Here is a 19,561-nt window from a genome sequence, read left to right as displayed (position 1 = left end):
CAGGAAAGCAGAGCTCCCCCCTCAGGCTCAGTGACAGGGCAGGGGGGGTGTCAGGAAAGCAGAGCTCCCCACAAGGCTCAGTGACAGGGCAGCAGGGGGGTGTTAAGAGATCAGAGCCTCCCCCCACAGTTGGTGACGGGGCTCCACGAGAGAATCAGAGCCCCCCCCCCGACTCAGTGACGGGGGTGGGGTGTGTGTCAGGAAAGCAGAGCTCCCTCCCAGGGTCAGTGACAGGGCAGGGGGACACAATCCTAATTTATTTCTCCCTCGCCCCCATTTAGACGCATGCGCACTGTCCTTTCCGTTATCCCAGGAATGCCCCCCCCTTGCCGGCCCACGGCGCACGCGCAACTTCTCCTTTTCCCGCATGCGCGCTGAGGGTTGGCTCCCGCTCTCGCGGCGCAGGCGTGCAGGCCCTGCTCATGCGCTTTCCAAATGCCCCCCCCCAGGCCCCGGCCGCGCGTTCGGCTGCTGCCTGGGCTGGCGGTGGGGGCGGACTGGGCTCCTGCTTCCGGTGGGGTGTCATGGCGGCCTCGGAGCTCTGATGGCTGCGGGGAGCTGAGGAGCCGAGACCTAGCCCGGGACCCACAGACCCTCCCCGCCCCGGCAGGCGGCGGGACATGGCGGCCCACAAGCCGGTGGAGTGGGTGCAGGCCGTGGTGAACCGCTTCGACGAGCAGGTAACGGGAGGGAAGGAAGGAAGGAGGGGGCCGCCGGGGGGGCGGGGGCCTGCTCCCGACGTGGGCTGAGGGGGCCGTGGGAGGATGGGGGCCTGGGAGGGGGGAGCGGCCTCCCCAGGGGAAGGGTGGGGGCGAGGGCCGTGCCCGCTCCCTGGGCTGGGGGCGCCGCTCCCCTCTTGGGGCAGGGGCCTGCTCTCTCTATGGACTGGGGCGGGGGGCTGCTTCCGGCTTCCTTCCCCGCTTCTCAGCGCTGTGGAGGGGATAGGGGTTGTCGTTTGCTTGCTCCCCTCCCGCTTCCTCCCCCACCGCCCGGGCTGGGGTGACCGAGGGTGGGGAGTGGGAGGGAGGCGCTATAGGGTGCCTCTCTTCTGGGGTGGAGGGGATCTGGGGGGCAGCTCCACATTGCACTGGACATAGACCTGGGGCGGGGGGGGCAATATTTAGTGGGGGCTGTTCCTACCTAGCTTAGGCTCCGTGGGAGACGGTATGAGGGGCTGCTGCTTTCTTCCCCTTCACAGATTGGGGGTCGGGCAGCAGTGACTCCCCCTCCCCCCCAGTGGTTAGATACGGCCACTATGATCGGCAGAGTGTTTACGGGAGGGTGGGGCCTGGGTACTTCTTGCTTGTCCATCCCCAGTCTCCGAATCATCTTATCCCCTTACTGGTGAAATTGCCTCCCACTCATTTCCGGATGGATGATCCCAGCCCCGATGGTGGGGTGGCTCCCCTGGGTTATATGGTCATTTTAATTGTTAGCTTCCTCTAAATACAAAAGGGGGTGGGGGTGGCTATCTCAGTTGTCCTTTTCCTTGTCAGTTCCATCCCCAGCCCCTCTGAAAAATCACCTAAAGTTTTTGCTCAGTATTAATTTTTATTTATTTAACTTGTCTCATTGTCATTGAGAGAGGGGGGGGATTAAAGCTTCAAAAGTGAGGAGTTTGGGGAGGGATAAAGTGAATGTTTATATGAAACTGCATCCCAATCAATTGGAAACACCAAACAAAGGCAGCTGGGTTGGGGGAGGGTCCCGGGTGTATATATTGTTTCAGTGTTAGGCTTTTCTCCTTCGTTATAAGAGTCAATGCCTTTGGAAGGGATTTTCACTGAAGGTTTTGTGGTTGGAAGGAAGAGCAATTTCTTGGTCTGGGGCTTGTGACTGTATGTATTTCTCTGATCCACATGGCGAGACTGCTCATTGGGACTACATGGCTGCACAGACATTCCCAGTTGATCTCAATGTTAGTTCTTAGACTGCACATTCCTTTCTCTTCCCCCAAATGCCTTTCTGACATGTAAGCCAGGACTTGGTTTAGGTTGACTCATTTGTTTCTTTGTTTTCTCCTTTTGCTGTACTTGAATAGATCCTTCCTGTGATTGGGGGGAGAGTATAAGATACCCCACTGTGTATACTTATCCATAGTAAACATGAAGCTGATTATGGAGGTTGAATTCTGCTCATCTGCCTTGGCTCTAAATATTTCTTAGCAGTATTGTCTAGTGTTGATAACCTGTAGAAAAGATTGGTGGCCTGTAAAGATAAGACTTTCGCTTTTACCTTTCTTTTAAAAACAGATATGAATATAGTTTCTTTGCAAGAAAATCTTTGTGCTTCTCTTTAATTTTTTTTTGAGCAGTCAATATGATGAGGATTTTTTATAACTATAATGTAGCATGCTTTGGAGCCTGTTATTTTGCACAGTAAACTCCTTTTTGGATTACCTTGAATCACAGAGCTTTTATTTTCAGTAAGTTTAAAAGGAATGGTACTAATTATGCTCCCAGTAATGCAAGAAAACTTTTCTTTGTGTACTGGTGTTAAAAGGCCTTAGGCTTTATCGTTTGTTTTGTTATATATATTGTGGAATTGGGCTTGCCAACATCTGTTAGGAGTTAAGGACTTGATCTTTTTAAACAAGTATTTTCTCATACACTTTATGGAATAATTAAGGGTACGTATACAAGAGGAATCCTTTCCTACTTCCTTAGAAACAAAGCTCTTCAATTGTGAGTTAGCTGGAATACTGGAGTTACAGTTCCATTGAAAAAGAATGTTGATTGCAATTGTCTTCCAGTTTGCATGATAGGTATGCCTTACAGGACTATTGAAATCAATTCATTGCTTAATTCCCATCTGGTTTAAGAAGCTTATAGTTATTGGTTTTTCACAAATTTGATAAGACACTTAGGAATAAAGCAAAGAGTCCACGATGATACACTAATATTCTGAAACTTTTTGAAATATTATGCTGAAAAATATTTCCCCTTTCCACCTTACTTAATTTCATGTTGAGGTTTTCAAGTTTTGAGATTTCTTCTCATTGGCTTGGCCCATTCTGAGAGTGATCTTCATGTTGGAAAGGTGACTTTGGAATGCAGATCAGAGTAAACCTGTTAGGATATTCTTACTCCTTAACTTTCTTTTAGGTATTACTTATGAATTGTGGATGGATAATAAGCCAGTCCCTGAACTGCTACTAAAACAGCTATGTGAATGACCAGCCAATAATGGTACAACGGTGAACACTGATCCCCTGGTTGCATCTTTGACTGCCCAGCAGCTGCTAATTTGAGAAGCCAGTTCGAATTACTCTTCAGTGAAGTACAGTGCCTGTAGTCCAATGCATACAATCTTCACTTCCTTTTTTACAGTGCTAGTAATGCATTTTCAGGTTTCTTTACTTCTGTGTGCAGGAAGTTTTGATACCATCATTGAAGGAGGTGAACTAACATTGCATATTATACCAGGAGTATGTTTGTTACTGACTAAAAAGGAAAACTCTTGTTTGCTGTTTTCAGAAACAGCAAAATATTATTTGCTCAGGTTTTGTTTTAAAAATTTACAAAATAGGATTTCAGTGAAAGATAGATGTAGTTACCCAGACAGTGTTTCCATTCATTTGTAAAAAGTCCGGTATTATTATTTCAAAGTGACTAAAACAGTATTTTATTGAGCAATCAGGACTTTCTTATATTAAAGAAACAAAACAAAAAAAAAAATCAGAGCAAACTTGTCAGCTCTTGTTTATTTTCATAAATGTTTTGCTAACCAGAACACCTGTTGTGGGTATGATTCTGTATGATTAAAATGACTGGCAAGTGTGGGTTGGCATTGTAGGTCAGTCAACATCTGGCTGCTGAATACATTTTTCAGAGCTGTGTGCTGCTCTCTCCCACCCCCAATCATCTTTGATTTTCAGATATTGTAATGTGGTCTACTTCAAGATACCCTTGAAGACCACCTGGAGGCTTCAGCTGGTGCAGAAAGCAACTTCTTATCACATGAGTGGGGCCAGGACATAGCGGAGTACATAGTGCTGAGATTTCAGGAGTATGCTGACTTCCGATCTGTTAGAAATTTTTATTACCTGAGTGGTCTAGGACTCAGATATGAGATGACTCTTTCTCAGTTCTCCATTGCAGTAATTGAGATCGGCTGGAATGCTGTGGTAAAACTATCCAGGTTTGACAGCAGCGCTTTCATGTCAAGCATCTCTGCCTTTGTAATTTTCTCCTCTTGGTGGTCTGCCAGAGTCCAAGTTGGGCAAGCTTCAGGCCCTGATGTAAGGCTCATTCATTTTGCTTAGTATTGGATTGTTTTGTTTTGCATCTTATTTGGGTATCTTTCTAGTTTTTGTTTGGTATATTTTTAAGATTTGGTCTCCTAAGGCCTACTGGTGACTGGCAAGCAGTTTTAGGTTGGAGTATATATTTGTATCTTCCATGTTTTTGTAACTTAAAGCACCTCTAATCACTACAGGTGCAATAACCATTAATAAACAAGCAAAAATATTCCAAAACATAATAAGACCTCCCTAAAATAAATGAATTTTAGGACTTTCCTATAGAAAAGTCAGTCTACTTTTGAATTTTAATTTTTTAAAATATTTTCATAGCATTTTTTTTTAGAGCATATCACATTTTAGGTAGAGGGAAAACCTATTAGGTCAAATAGGTCTCCCCAAACAGAATAATGGTAGCCCCATTACTTGAGGCATTTAAAACTAGACTATTAAGCCCTACCAAGTATAAGTACGGGCAGAATCCTGGCAGTAGGATGGGTTAGAAGAATTAAGCGACTTCTTTCTCTCCGTAATATAAATTAAGGAAAGAAACCCTTTATTAAATGGATTATAGTTAAATGGACACTGTCAACTATAGTCCCACATTTCTAGTGTTTAAAAATGAGCTTTTATGAAACTCAGAACTAATAGAATTAAGAGTTGTTTTAAAGATAATAAATATCATCTTGTTGTTTTTGAAATCTGTCACAGCACCAAGAATATGAAAGTGAACCTGATTTCATGGATTAATTTTTCATTATTTTTTTGCATCTCAGCAAAGTGACCACAAATAGTAACAAACGACATGTGAAAACATTCCAAGAAAACTCAGCTCCTCAGGCACAATGGAACTTTCTACCATATAGGTAAAGCTTGTCTGTGTCGAATGCAGAACTTTCTTGGAGGCTGTTCTCGGACTGGAACGAACTCGTCTAGGAGCTAAGGACCATCGCAAACCCTCACTTTTTATGCCAACCGCAAGGCGCACTTCTTCAACCTGTTTTCTCTAACATAAACACAGAGCAGCAAGGACATTTAAAAACGAGCCCCAACCCAAAATGCTTCACCACACACACACATCTTCCTCTGGGGAGAAGATAGGAGAGACTGTTCCACACATGATAGACATGTGTTAGTCACGTCACTTAATGTGCTGCTGGAAAGTCCTTAGATGCTACAGTGATCATGGCAATGTAAGAACCTACGTAGAATAGAATAAGTTTGTGTTAGTATATATAGCTAAAGATAACATTTGTTTACAGCATAAGACTTTAAGTTGTCCCTTTTATTAAAATCCTTACTAAGAAGTAGAACAAAGTAGTATTTTCTGAAGTCTATTGTTTTTTGCCACGTACTACCTTGCAAGATTATTTTACTGAACCATGAGCTCTCAGGACCTAATCCTCTGCCCATTTATAGTTGGTGGAAAAACACCCATTGACATTATGGGCTTTCGATCAGTCCCAGACAACACTGATACTGACTGAAGGAGAGTGCTTTTTATCTCTTCCCCTCTGAGTCCAAAACACCCATGTGTTGCCATAAAATCTGTTTGTGTAGATCCTTCTGTAGAAGGGGAATAAGCAGATGTTTTCAAATGTATGTATGCATGCTGTTAAGGATTGTCATTACTGCATTTCCACTAGAAATTTTCTTTCCAGATGTCAGTACCTTTATTTGAAGGGGGAGGAGAGAGACTGAAGCCAGCTTATACTTGAAGAGGGGCTTGGAGTTGAATCTTGAACACACTTGAATTTGTTTATTTTCAAAAAGTTTTCTGCTGAAAAACTTGTTTTCAGAAGATCCTACTTATAATATCCATTCTATTTGACTGTTGTGTCATGGGCCTAGCAATAGTGAACTTTGTGATTACTTTCATTTAAAAAAAAAATATTAGTGTTTGTGAATTTACTGGTTTATAGTTCAGAGCTTTTGCCAGGCTGCATTTAGTATGTCCACTTTTTAATCCTTGAAATTCTGTGAAGTGTATGCTGGCATTCATGCAAAAGTTGAAATGGTCACTTTTTCCATTTAAAGTGTTAATGGACTTTATGCATGTCTCGAACACTGAAAGTAAAGGTGTTAAAGGTAAACTTTTGCTAAAATGAAATAATTAAACCTTGTCTTTATTCCAAATATCAGTTAATAAAGAAACTTTCATGGTTCTTTGTTTACCTGTGTAAAATTGGTAGAATGGAATATCTTGGAAATGCGTGATCAAGACAATCAATGCTATCAATTTTTAATTAGATACAGTTGCTATCAATGTCCACGTTTTAGGAAAAGGATTTTATATTTTTGTGTATTTAAACAAGAGTATGTGGAACTAATGCAAAAGTTTCTTTGGCACACTTACAAAAGATATTTATTTTCTTAATAACTTGACATCTGCATAGGAGAGGAGAGACCCTTAGCTAAGGTGTCTGAGGATATAGGCACTTCTTCCTCTAATGGGATGCCACTCCCCAAAATATTACAGTCTAGTATGCTGTCAGAGACCACACTGCTCTGCCCAGTGCAACAGCTATGTAAGTTCTTTAGTAGAATCTGCTTTTAAGTCTTAACGCCATCTTTCAGGATCTAACTGTAGAGATCCTATGAAGTATGTTTTTAAATGCCTTTTTATATCTGTTTACTTTCTCTTCTGTAAATTGCCAATAAACACTTAAATTGGTTTTTCACTATTAAATCTGACAAGTTACTGCCTGGCACTTTTGAAAGGAATGAAGTGCTTCCCTTGCTAGAGGAGACAGGTAAAAAAGTGAGTGCATGTGGACAGGGTCAAAGGCACAGAGAAAGTTGTGATAATCCTCTAGAGCAACATGGCAGACCATGTGGTATATACCATTGTAGATACAAAATAGGCCAGATGATCTGAGGCTACCAGGCACCCTTGTGGAACAGTTGTTAATTTATAGCACATTAATGCTTAAAGCCTTCAGTAAACTACCATGTGACATTCTGTGGGGATGTGGAAAAAGGTATTGAAATGGCATTCTAGGAGTATTTTCTAAGATACCAGTAGTAGGCAGTTTATGCTGCTAAGCATCTGTGAATCTGACTAACTTTATTCTTTAAATAACCTATTTCTGTGAAGGGGTTTTGAACTTTTATTTTTTATAAACCCAAAGTTGGAAGAACCTCGTATCGCTTTCCTTTTGCAGTTTGCAAGGGGAATGTGCATCTCCTGCATAATTAAAATAAGAAACAAAATCTGTTGAAAACTTAGTTTAAAAGTGGAGAATAAGTGGGTTGACTTTGTTTGCATGCTTCTATTTTCTTGAGACTTGGTTTCCAACTCCAGCACTTTTCAAGATTTATATATTTTGTTTGTCTTTTGGAAGTGTAAAATAGAAAGCTGAAAGTCTAGTGACCCAGCGTAGACCGTACATTTTCCTCCGCCAATAGCAAATTTCTATTGTTACCTCTTAAGAATTGTTAGATTCTTGGACAGATTTGATAATGATAAAATAACCATAGCAAAGTCAGAAGAAATCTTAAATAGGTAGAAAGCATTTTAGAAGTTAGGTATGGAAATTCATTTGTGTACTGTTTACATTAGAGTATAAGTTTTGATCATCGGAGAGCTTGCATTAACAAGTAAGTCTATATAAAGATTCTTCAGCTTCTACCAATGAAGCTTGCAAGAGACTTGTGTATTTACTATACGTTGTTGTGCTTTCTATGTTCTACATTGGTATATTAGAATAAAATATACTGGTTGAAAGTAGGATGTAAAATATCAAACGGTTAACCGATTAACAGATAAATATTAGTCTTATTGTTAATATATTGCTGATAATGTTTAAAGCAGATTGATAAAATAATTTTGTGACATTTTACATCCCTACTTGCGCTGTCATTCCCTCAACCCAGCTGCACTCCCTACCTCCACATCTGAGCACACCATGTGCATTAACAAATCTACCTCTTCCCTATCCTTATCCCTCTCCCCACTCAGTGGCAGTGCCCAGGGCAGGACAAACCGAGCTGACCTTGCATGGCGGTGGCTTGGGAGCCCAGAACAGCGTGGACCAGGAGCAGTCAGAACGCGTTGTACTCTCGGGCTGTCAGTGCTGGCTTCCAGGGTTGGGTGCCTCGCTCCCCGCCAGGAACCAGCACAGGGACCCTGGGTGGGCACATCCCCTCCCCTACAGACACGGGCCCCCTGCTCAGGGAGCAGCTGCTGCGTCCTGCTGCCCTGCCCCGCCACCCCCGCAAGACCCCTCGTCCCCCCGGGAGACTCCACTGAGCCCCTGGACACCGTCAGGGCCCAGGCCGCTGCTGGCTGCTGCTGTCGAGTGTGGCAGGCTGAGGGGGCGGGTGGTGCTGTAAACAATATTTACATCCCTAATTGAAAGACTGTACTCGGACTAGTTATCCATGGTTTGTTATCAAACTGGGAGGGTGTATCTAGTGAGGTCCCTTATGGATCAGTCCTGGTTCCAGCTCTACTCAATATTTTCATTAAGGACTTGAGTAATGGACTGGAGAGTGTGCCTACATTATATGAAGCTGGGGGGGGGGTGTTGCAAACACTTGGGAGACAGAATTATAATTTTCCAGGGTCATTTTGAATTCAACAGGATGATATTCCATAAAGAGAAATGCAAAGGAATACACTTAGGAAGAAAAAATCAAATGGTGAACTACAAAATGGGGAATAACTGACTCAGCAGTATTAATACTGCAGAAAAGGGTCTGGGGGTTATAGTGGATCACAAACTGAATGAGTCAACAATGTGTTGGAGATGCAAAAAAAGCTAATATTCTGGGGTATATTAACAGGAGTGTCATATGTAAGACATGGGATGTAATTGTTCCGCTCTATTCGGCACTGGTGAGGCCTCAGCTGTAGTACTGTGTCCAGTTCTGGGCACCACACTTCAGGAATGATGAAGACAAATTGGAGGGAGTCCAGAAGAGCAATAAAAGTGATAAAAGGTTTGGAAAACCTGACCTATGAGGAAAGGTTTAAAAAAACAAAACTGGGCATGTATTGTCTTGAAAAAGAAGGCTGACGGGGGGACTTGATAAGTCTTCAGATATGCTAAGGGCTGTTATAAAGAAGATGGTGATCAATTGTTACCCATATCCACTGAAGGTAGGATAAGAAGTAATAGGCTTAATCCTCAGCAAGGGAAATTTAGGTTAGATTTTGGGGGAAAAAACTTTCTAACTATAAGGGTAGTTAAGCACTGGTACAGGCTTCCAAGAGAATATGTTAAATCCCCATCATTGGAGGTATGTAAGAACAGGTTGGACAAACACCTGTCAGGGATGGTCTAGGTTTACTTGGTCCTGCCTTCAGCGCAGCAGGCTGGACTTGATGACATCTTGAGGTCCCTTCTCCTCTTACATTTCTGTTGTTCTAACATGGTTGTCAACATAACCTGGCATTTTATTGTTGAGACTTCTTTACAAAACTACTTTATGGCTTTTCCTTTTGGTTTCCTCCTGCAATGAGGTCCTATAAGGTTAAGAACTTGAAAGTTTGAATAGAAGGAAAACTATAGGTGTGACCCAGCTAGTGTCATCTTCCTATTTTTTCTGTCACAACCCTCATTTCCACTTCTCCACGGAACAGGACAAAATACTGAACTACCAGCAACGTTGTTCCTTTTATCGTGAATAAACAATATTCTTCTAGTTCTCTTGGGGCTTGTCTATACTCCATTTTTGTACTGATTTTAGCCATCTGTTTAGAAACAGATCTGACTAAATCAGTGCACGCCCCTACTGTGGATGCGGTTATAGTTTTACAAAGGTGATTATATTGATATTTATTGATATTTATTTATTTACCAATATAGTTAAATTGATACAATAACTTATAGAGCATAGGAATTGTGCTTCTTCCAGAGTGGTACTGTGCTCCTCTTCAGATCTGTGAGGGCAACTGCTGCATTTGCTTAGATCAGTCTTCCTTTAGATTTGTGACTCTCCTAACCTTTGCCATTCTGTTATGTTTGGGCTTAAATATGTCCACTATGTAGTTTGGATTGGGTAGGTAGTAATGTGCAAGTTGTTAGTTTCAGGTTTCAGTCTGACGACGTATCCTTCAGGTTCTATTTTTCCCTTTTTCATTATTTTCCTTATAATAATGAAAATAAAAGCATTGTAGGAAGCCTCTTCCTTTAACCCTCAGGCTATACTTTTTGTATAATAAATATATTTAACTATAAGCATTTTGGTTTCACGTACTCCTGTAATGACATTAATACACTCGCTTGCAATGTTATAGCTATGTTGGTTCCAGGATATGAGTTCCTAGATAGTTGGGGTAATATCTTTTAGTGGATCAACTTCTGTTGGTGAAAGAGACAAGCTTTCGAGCTACACAGAGCCCTTCTTCAGGTCTGGAGAAGGTAACCACATTGTCTTGAGCTAAATGCAAGGTGGGACATGCTGTAGGAGACCATTTAAAATGAAGAGGGCAATTGTTTGTATTGTTATACTGCGCCATAAAATCAGTGTGTCTGTTAAGTCCATGGTTTTCAAGAGTCCAGCAGAGTTATGAATTTAAGTTCCCAGGCTTGCCTTTTATACAGGTTTCCTCTGAGGATGAAGACTGAGAGGTCAGATGTGGAGTGATTGCTTTGTCAAAAGTACTTGCCCAAGGGTGATAGGCTGTTTTTGGTCTTTTATCATTTTTCTGTGTGAGTTGACTTGAGAGCATAGTGATTGTCAGATTTCACTTCAGGCATTTGGAGCGCTGGATGAGGTACACCACATGTTGTGATAGGCATGTGTGGGACCCATAGATCTTGACAGGTGTGTCACAGGGGGATTGATCATCAGGGATCCTAGTTTTCCGCGATTAAAAAACTCTATAAAAATGTGTGTTTTTCAGTGATTAAAATGAAACGCTGAACTTCAGTTTCCCCTAGCCACAATAGAGAGCCTGGAGGCTCACTGCCCAGGGCTTGGGCCGTCAGCTCTGGTTCAATTAATATGGTGAGCCAGATAATGGAGACTCAGATAAACAGGGTTCTACTGTGTATGTTTTAATTTTTTCACAAAATGTAAAAGCTAAAGATTCTCTGTTTAAAGAAACAAATACAAATTCTACGTTTTTCCATGGTCAGCTGATTTCTAGGATCCCTGCTGATCATTGTAGCAGTGGAGATATATCTGCAGATTTTGCATCTGTTCTGGCAGGGTCTGGTGCTGCATTGAGTTTGGTGTATCCTGGTCTGTGGGGGGCTTGTTTCTGATGATGAGCTTGTTGAGACTGGGAAGTTGTTTAAAGGCCAGAAGAGGGGGTTCAGGAAAGATTGGTGCCAACCAATTTTTTCCCCTTAATTTTTCTTAGCTCTTAGTTTCTTAATGTTTTAAGAATGATCTACACTGAGAAGAGGGTTATTAAATAAATGACACTTGAGCCAGGTCTACCCTATAAACTTATATTGGTATAGCTAAGTCATTCAGGAGTGTGAAAAATCAACACCCTTTAGTGACAGTTATACTGACCTAACTTCCAATCAACTGTGTCAACAGGAGGGCTTCTATCAACATAGCTACCACCTCTCATGGAAGTGGATTTAACTATATTCATGGGAGGAGCTCTCCTGGCATCTTCACTGAAGCGCGAGCAGCTGTACCACTGCAGTATTTTAAGTGTAGACCCAGCCTTGACCATTACTGATTTGATTAGTTTGACATTCCTGTGCTCAGTGTTTTGTGAAGTAGTGTTAGTTTATCAACATCTTTTGGCGTTGTATTCAACTCCAATAAGTTTAGCAATGAAAGAAACAACTTCAAGCTTTTTAGACCATGATAAAAATTCCAATTTTTAAGCCATCTCGCAGGTTCAAGTCAGCATGACATTAAAACAGTCTAGCGCAAACTGCTGACGTTCTCCCAAGAAACTCGCAAAACTAATGGTGATTAATTTTTCAAGTCGACCAAAACCATACAATTTTAAAAGGTAGCATTAAACAAAACATTGATCTGAAAAATTAAATGTCATTGCCACCTCCAACTTGGGGAGGGGAGGGGGGGGAAGAGATTAAATACATTTTTAATGTTCAATATTTTCTCAATCTTGTAAATGCTTCTATAAAATAGCATAATTTATTGCTATTTTAGCCGGTAAAACGAAGTGTGTGTTCTATGTACAGTGCCACACAAGTTTAAAAAAACAGCCCAGCACAAGCAGGATTAACATTAGAAAATATGCACATACCAAATTCCCCTACAGGTGGGATTTAATTTTGAACTACAGAAACAGAAATAAATGTGTTTTTAACCAGCATTGGAACCTGATCTCACTAGCTTTCTAGAACAGATTTGGAAGAGGGGTTGGGTGGGGGAAACAAGCACAGTTGCAGAAAGATGAGCAATTTTTCTGTACTGAGTGGTTACAGCATTGTGCCTCATTTTCCTTTGTACCCTCACTTGTCCCCTGCTGGCATTCAGGCACTGAGCAGGTACAATGACCTCTACTATCAAGTCAGGTTATGGTACAGCTGTTAAACAGTTATTCAGTATAGAATTATATTGCAGACTTTCATGTCAAGATACATGGGCAGGATAGTCATAATTTTCATGACCTAAAAATTCTCTGGGCTTAAAGACATTCTTTGATGGCTAGATCAGTTGTTCCAGAGTTTAGATACCCAGACCAAATGCAACTTTTTTTCTTACTGTTTTTGTGTTAAAAGGAAGTTTATACATTTTAATATGATAAATGAAGGGTTAAGATACTGCAACTTTATTCAGTGATGACCAAAAACCTTTAAGCACTTGATAGTTTTTTTTAGACATATTAACTGCTTGGCATTTTTCCTTTAGTTCTTAAGTTCTGTGGCATTTTGAGAGACTGGGTTTCCAGTTCACATCCTTTTTGAAGCCATGAAACATCTTTGAACATCTATGTTTTTCAGAATTTCAGAATGCATTTACGGAATGTTCTTGTGGAATCCAGTTAAAAAAACAGAAAAAAACATTTTAAATATTTGATATTTTATAATTGAAATTGAGATACTTAGAGTCTGCTCTAAATCCAAAGTGTGTGTGTATAATTCGGAAACATATATGCGTTGATTGCATTCTTGTTTCCCTAATCTGTTGTCTTTTTTTTAAATATAAAGCTTCCATAAAGTGAATTTCAACAAAGTACTTCTTCCTACATTTTAATGTGGTCTGATACTTCTTTAACTGACTCTGGTAAACTGCACGCAAGGGACATGATTTGTCTGTGACCTTTGAAGAATTTACTGAGTACAGCTTGAAACAAAGTGTCTAGTGTTCAGAATAGGATTAATATCTGTTGAGTTACTCTGAGTTTTCTGTTATCTGTGCTGGACTAGTTGCAGCTCAAGTCTAACTTTTACTATTTGGTGTAGAAGATCCTCTTTGGAAGTCACTTTTCTGAATAAAGTTGAAAAATTTTAGCTTTCACTGTTGTAGAATTCGTAACATTTCATTTTTGTTAAATCTATGATCCCAAAATTGTACTTGCATTAATCTATGTATCTGATTTATGGAAAAGATGGGAGGAAACATTTATCTTGCCAACTGAGTACCTGACTTGAGTCAGTCAGAAAAGTTTAGACATACCAAAAGTTTAAATATCAATGACTTGTATACAACTAAAATGTCCTCTTTAAAAGTTATTAGGCAAGTTGGGTGAGGTAGTATCTCGCAAGGTTTGTCCACACTGCAATTAACAACCCACGGCTGGTCTGTGCCAGCTGACGCCGGCTGAGGTAAAGGGGCTGTTGAATTGAGGTGTAGATGTCCGGGCTTAGCCTGGAGCCTGGGCTCTGAGACCCTCCTGTCTTGCAGGGTCCTAGAGCCCATGCTTAGCTCACACTTGGACATCTAGAGCGCATATAACTGGCAACACTGCAACCGATTCCTTCTTCGTTAGGGAATTGTTGTACTTTAAAACTATCAACATTTCTCTAAGAGTTCTTTAAGCACTTGAGGGATGCTCACCTTTTGACTTGAGTGATCTTGTAGTATTTAGTTTTAGTGAAGAGAGGTGGCCTGACATTTTCCCAAATGAACATCTAAAGAATAGCCTTTCCAATCCAAAAGTTACAGAATTTGATTGCAATGGCATTATTTTAGTGACACTGCTGAAACTTTTGGACATGAGAACTGTCCTCCTATGCTTGTAATCATCCCTCGTATTTTGGCATCTTTTATCACCATATTTTTGAGAGTTCACCCTTTACTTCCTTTTATTATTATGTATTTCAGTAGCACCAAAGGACCCAATCAAGAATCAGTCTTTTTGCTAGGTGCTATGCAAAAGTGCATCTGTTTTTCCATTATCTTTCGTTATCCTAACAGTGAGGATTAAAGAGCCTTAACTTGTGACTATTAATACCAAACATTTCAGTGACTATCAATTATCTGTTAATATGAACTTAAATTTAATTTGAACATGCAAGGTAATGTGTTAAGGGTTGAGATTATTTATCCATTCACGAATACATAGGTATGTCTTTATGGGCAATTACTTTTGTGTTTCTTTTTCCTCCGCTAGGTTTTACAGGTATAGATGAAGTCATAATATTTTATAGTGTTCCAATTTCACTTATTTAGCTGACTTTTACTATTTTATAAAATAAAGAGGTGCCCCTCAGCCACCTGGGTTCTCTTGCACCTATTAGACTGACCAAGGAAGATCTGTTTTACAAGGTGGATTTTTTGCCTTTTTAGGAAGTATCGGTACAGCTGTGCCGCTGAAAGGCCTCTAGTGTAGTCATGACCTAAGACTTTTGCTGATATACTTGGGCAATGTGAAGAAAATCTAGGTCTTATTTAAAATCTAGTAAAAGGTGGTACTATACATTAACGTGGAATGCGCCTGCAGCGAATACTTGACACGGTACTTTTTTTTTCTCAGTCTGACGATCAGGATTTCCTAATGGAACAGCTTTAAACCAGTAGCTAATATTGTGTTCCTAGTGCTGTGCAGTTAGTTAATGCCATTATACTTCTGTCATAGCACGGTACCAGCTCTATAGGGTCAGTTTTTCACAATGTAATCTGCTGTAACATAGTGTGTAAAATGGATGGTTTTAAAAATAGCTTTCTTTGAAAGATGAAGGATGCAAAGGTAGGAATTGGTTTTGTAGTCTCTGTTTGAAGCCACGAGAGCATGTCTAGATGAAAAAAGTGAGAGCATTTTAAAATAAAGTTAAACATAACTTTAAATGTGACTTTGCACCTAATTAGACAAGGCAAATTGTGTTTAAAAAATGTTAGCTGGTCATGGTCATCCCTTGGCTCCTCAGAATGCTGTAGAGTGTTTTAAATCTATCCCTGTCTGAGATAGGAGAATTCACGAAGTCACACTGAGGTTTATACTCAAAATAGGTTTTTTCTAAAATATGTTTGCTAGTACGTTAGTTAAAACATATTTAACACGTTTTATGACAGTCTTCTAGATTATGAAAACAATCTTAGCCTTAGGATATGTCTGAGATTTCCTTTCTTCGCCGAAACACTCAGTTCCTTTCTCATCATTTGTTATTACATAAAGATATGGAGCTTGGAAAGATTGGGTCAAAACACTTTTCAAGAAGTGTGTTAAGACTAAACACATCAGTGTGATTTGAGGAATTTTCCTGTCTCAGAAGGGGATAGATTTAATGTATACTAAAACGTGCTGAGGCGTTAGAAATTTATTGCTGTCGTGCAAGTGGCTATGATATTGCCTGATGCCTGACTTTGTACTTTCACACAATGCTGCTGTGCTGCTTGTTGATGGATGTGGATGTGTCGGATAACTTTCTGGAACACTTAGATGGAATTGCAGTGAATATTGGAATGCTTCTTAGACCTGAATGAGTTTGTCACTCAGGATAGATCTCTGAATTTCGCTTATCCTATTGTCATACTTTTTATGCTGACATAAGTTTCAGTGGAGGCTTTGAAGTCCATGTTTAGCTGCATAAATACAAAAGACATACTTTTTTTGCGAAGATTTTTGTGAAAACAGGCCTGCAGTTTCATTGCGTAGTCACTTGTAATAGGTTTCAGAGTAGCAGCCGTGTTAGTCTGTATTCGCAAAAAGAAAAGGAGTGCTTGTGGCACTTGAGAGACTAGCAAATTTATTTGAGCATAAGCTTTCATGAGCTACAGCTCACTTCATCAGATGCATCCGCTGAAGCAAGCTGTAGCTCACGAAAGCTTATGCTCAAATAAATTTCTAGTCTTTAAGGTGCCACAAGTCCTCTTTTTTCTTTTCACTTGTAATAATACTTCTCTGACACTGAATTTGGTTTGTTTGGAAATTGTCACAGAACAGATGTTTGGCTTTAGTTGAGAAATAAGCAGTAAAAACAGGTGAATCTGGATTTTGCTTCCTGCAAATGTCCCTAGCAGGAAAAGATGAAAAATATAATATGTTACTGTAAGATTGTCTTTAATAGAATGTTTTACAACATAATCTATAAAGCCTCAAGGTATCTTTAACCTTCCTGTAAAACTGTAAATCTCTAACTTAATATACAAATGCTAAGTAATGCTACTTTTTTTTTTTGCAGCTTCCCATAAAAGCTGGCCAGCAGAATACCCACACCAAAGTCAGCACAGAACATAATAAGGAATGTCTCATAAACATTTCCAAGTACAAGTTTTCCCTGGTCATAAGCGGTCTCACTAATATCTTAAAAAATGTTAACAATATGGTAAGTTTTCTAGGTTTGGTTTATTGGATGCTTTTGAAAATGGTTATGAATTTTTATTTACAGAAACTTTGCAGAATGTCTAGTCTGACATTGACTCAGATTGCTGCTTCGTTTTGTGCATTTAACTTACTGATTTTTTTATTTTATTTTTTTAACTTCAAATGCAGTAAAGTTTACCAACAAAATTGAAATGAGCATCCACATTGCATGTGAGAGTTATGGGAAACGTGGGCAACAAGGTCTAAAAGGTTTCAGAGTAACAGCCGTGTTAGTCTGTATTCGCAAAAAGAAAAGGAGTACTTGTGGCACCTTAGAGACTAACCAATTTATTAGAGCATAAGCTTTCGTGAGTTAAGTGAGCTGTAGCTCACGAAAGCTTATGCTCTAATAAATTGGTTAGTCTCTAAGGTGCCACAAGTACTCCTTTTCTTTTTAAGGTCTAAAAGGAAGACTGTTAGTAATGCTGCATTGGATAACCCAGAAGGTCTCAGTCACTGAGGGAATGGACAGGGTGGAAAAGTGCATATGGCTAGGTTAGGGGTACAACTCAACACATGCCCTCTTAAACCTGGGTTTGTAAGCAATCCTTGGATATCTGTTCTCCAAACCAAGTGGAATATATTTTGTAAGTGATGCACTTGATCACTGGGAAATGGGTTCTTTCTGTACAGCTGCATAATCATGCCATTTAACTAATGACACTATTTTGCGGCCTTGGAGGAGAAGGAAGAGGGCATTTGGGCAGAAGTATCCAGTAAACATCATCCAGAGCGATGGGAGCTGTTCTAATCCTTTCTGCTAGAATGTGTCCTGCCAGGAAGAGCAATATTGGAAGAGGGGAAAAATGAACAAGTATTTAAAACAAACCTAGGGCATTAGATTCTTTTCAGGATCTGTTCAGACATTCTACATTAGTGCATGGTGCAGTCATTTGCAAGTTGCCATCTCATAAATTACATTTTAAAACAAAGAAAAATCCAGGAGCCATACAAGATTATCAGCTGAGAACCATGAAGGAAAAGGCTCGAAAAAGGCTCTTCGGTCTAGTGGTAGTCCTACAGAGTTAATCTCCTGAGCACATGCCTTAGAGGCCAGTAAGGGATGCTTAGCTTGAGTGGAGTGTTCCCCTGACATTTCCTCCCTCTGACTGACACTTGATGTAGCTTGCAGTGTTTCTTGGACCTCCTTAACACTGAGTTCTTGCGGGCAGCAGGTTAAAGTCAAGGGACAGAAAAAGGTTCAAGAAGACCTTCCCACCAAATTTCAGAAAAACCCTTTCAAACTCAAATTTGTAACATTAAATGAACAGTCTCCCTCTACACTGTTTTTTGTGAAATGCAACAAGGCAGAACATAGAAACACTTTCAGAAATATACTAAAATATTATTGAAACCTCACTCTCATAAAATTAACATTGACAACTAATTTGATAGGGTGCAATACACAAAGGGGGGTGGGGAGGAACACAGGAAAATTATTAAATAGGATCCTAAGTGTGTGTGCTAGGAAAAATAAAAATTACCATGGGGCAGGTAAGATGAGAAATTGCAGTTACTTTGAAAAAGTGGCGGGAGAAGAAATGAAGCACATTTCATGGGCGATCAACTTCCAAACCATCAGATCCATCATGACAGCACTCAGGGTGGGCTCCCTAAAGGGCCAATAGTATGTGAACATATGTCCTCACCAGAACAAGAGAATGAGTAGCCTATACTTACACTAATGGACATAAAAATTAATAGTGCCAACCCAAAAATAAATCAGCCACTCTATAGATATCAGTTGTAAGGAGTCTTGATAAATAAGAGTGTAAGCTATACAAATAGAAACAAAAATTCTGTATTTTATCTGATGTATGTAGTTGAGGCCTGGCCTGACATGAGCAATTAATACCTAGAAGGAGGCTTCATTTCTTGGAAGATAAAATTAGGGAGGTAAACAGATTATAAGCTTGAAAAAGGCAGAATGTCTGAGCCATCTAAGATATGAGGAAGAACACCCAGGGAACCGTTTTCTAACAATGGACAAAGATGAACCTGGAATATTAAAGCGCAGGTTCTATGTGAACAGCACATGGAGAGAACGTGCTGTACGGGGATTAGTTCCTGCAAAGTAACCAAACCAATCTAAAAACATGTGATTCAATGTATAGTAAATACAGTGTAATTTGTACACGTATATAAAGTGTGTAACTTTGGATGTGTGGCGTGCCCTATACCCACCCCATTCACTTGAGTCTTATCAACTCAGCATAGCTTTGCTCTATGCCAAATAGAAGGACCCAAGTAGAGAAATCTAGAGTTCAATTGAGTGTTTTGGATTCCAGAGAACTGGACAAGGTGTTCTGGATAAGCTGAGTGAGAAAGGTCTCTGAGGGAATACCAGCCATGTACCACTTTTAGTACTGCTTTTCATGGAAAATGGCACAAAAATTATTAGTCTGACTTGGTACTTCCCAATGAACTCCTACATAAAGGGCAAAAATAGAAGAATGAGTCTTTTCATATCAATGTTCTGTACCCAATAGCAAGACTTAATTTTTCTTACGGTTGAGGAAGAGAGAATGGATGAGATGCTCCAACCAGCTATCAGTATTTTTCAAGCACTCCTTCAGAATGGAGACCAGACACACCAGTAGACTGTGTGCCATTAGTCTACTCCATCTTTA

The 19,561-nt window shown here is 40.2% G+C and overlaps 1 protein-coding gene across 3 annotated transcripts in view; it reads left to right on the top strand.

Moving 5' to 3' along the window:
* The first annotated feature begins 445 nt into the window (after positions 1-445).
* Positions 446-19,561, top strand: part of NF1 (neurofibromin 1) — a 168,252-nt gene continuing 149,136 nt past the window's right edge. For all 3 annotated transcript variants that reach the window (XM_084650627.1, XM_084650626.1, XM_084650625.1), the window contains exons 1-2: positions 446-680; positions 16,750-16,893. In XM_084650627.1, coding sequence (XP_084506753.1) covers positions 621-680; positions 16,750-16,893 — 204 coding nt within the window. In that variant the 5' untranslated portion in view covers positions 446-620. The remainder of the gene's footprint in view (positions 681-16,749; positions 16,894-19,561) is intronic.

Source organism: Lepidochelys olivacea (assembly GCF_965140295.1).
Source record: "Lepidochelys olivacea isolate rLepOli2 genome assembly, chromosome: 17".
Classification (NCBI taxonomy): Eukaryota; Metazoa; Chordata; order Testudines; family Cheloniidae; genus Lepidochelys; species Lepidochelys olivacea.
Note: the sequence above shows the minus strand (reverse complement) of the source record. Positions and strands in the feature narration are given on the sequence as shown.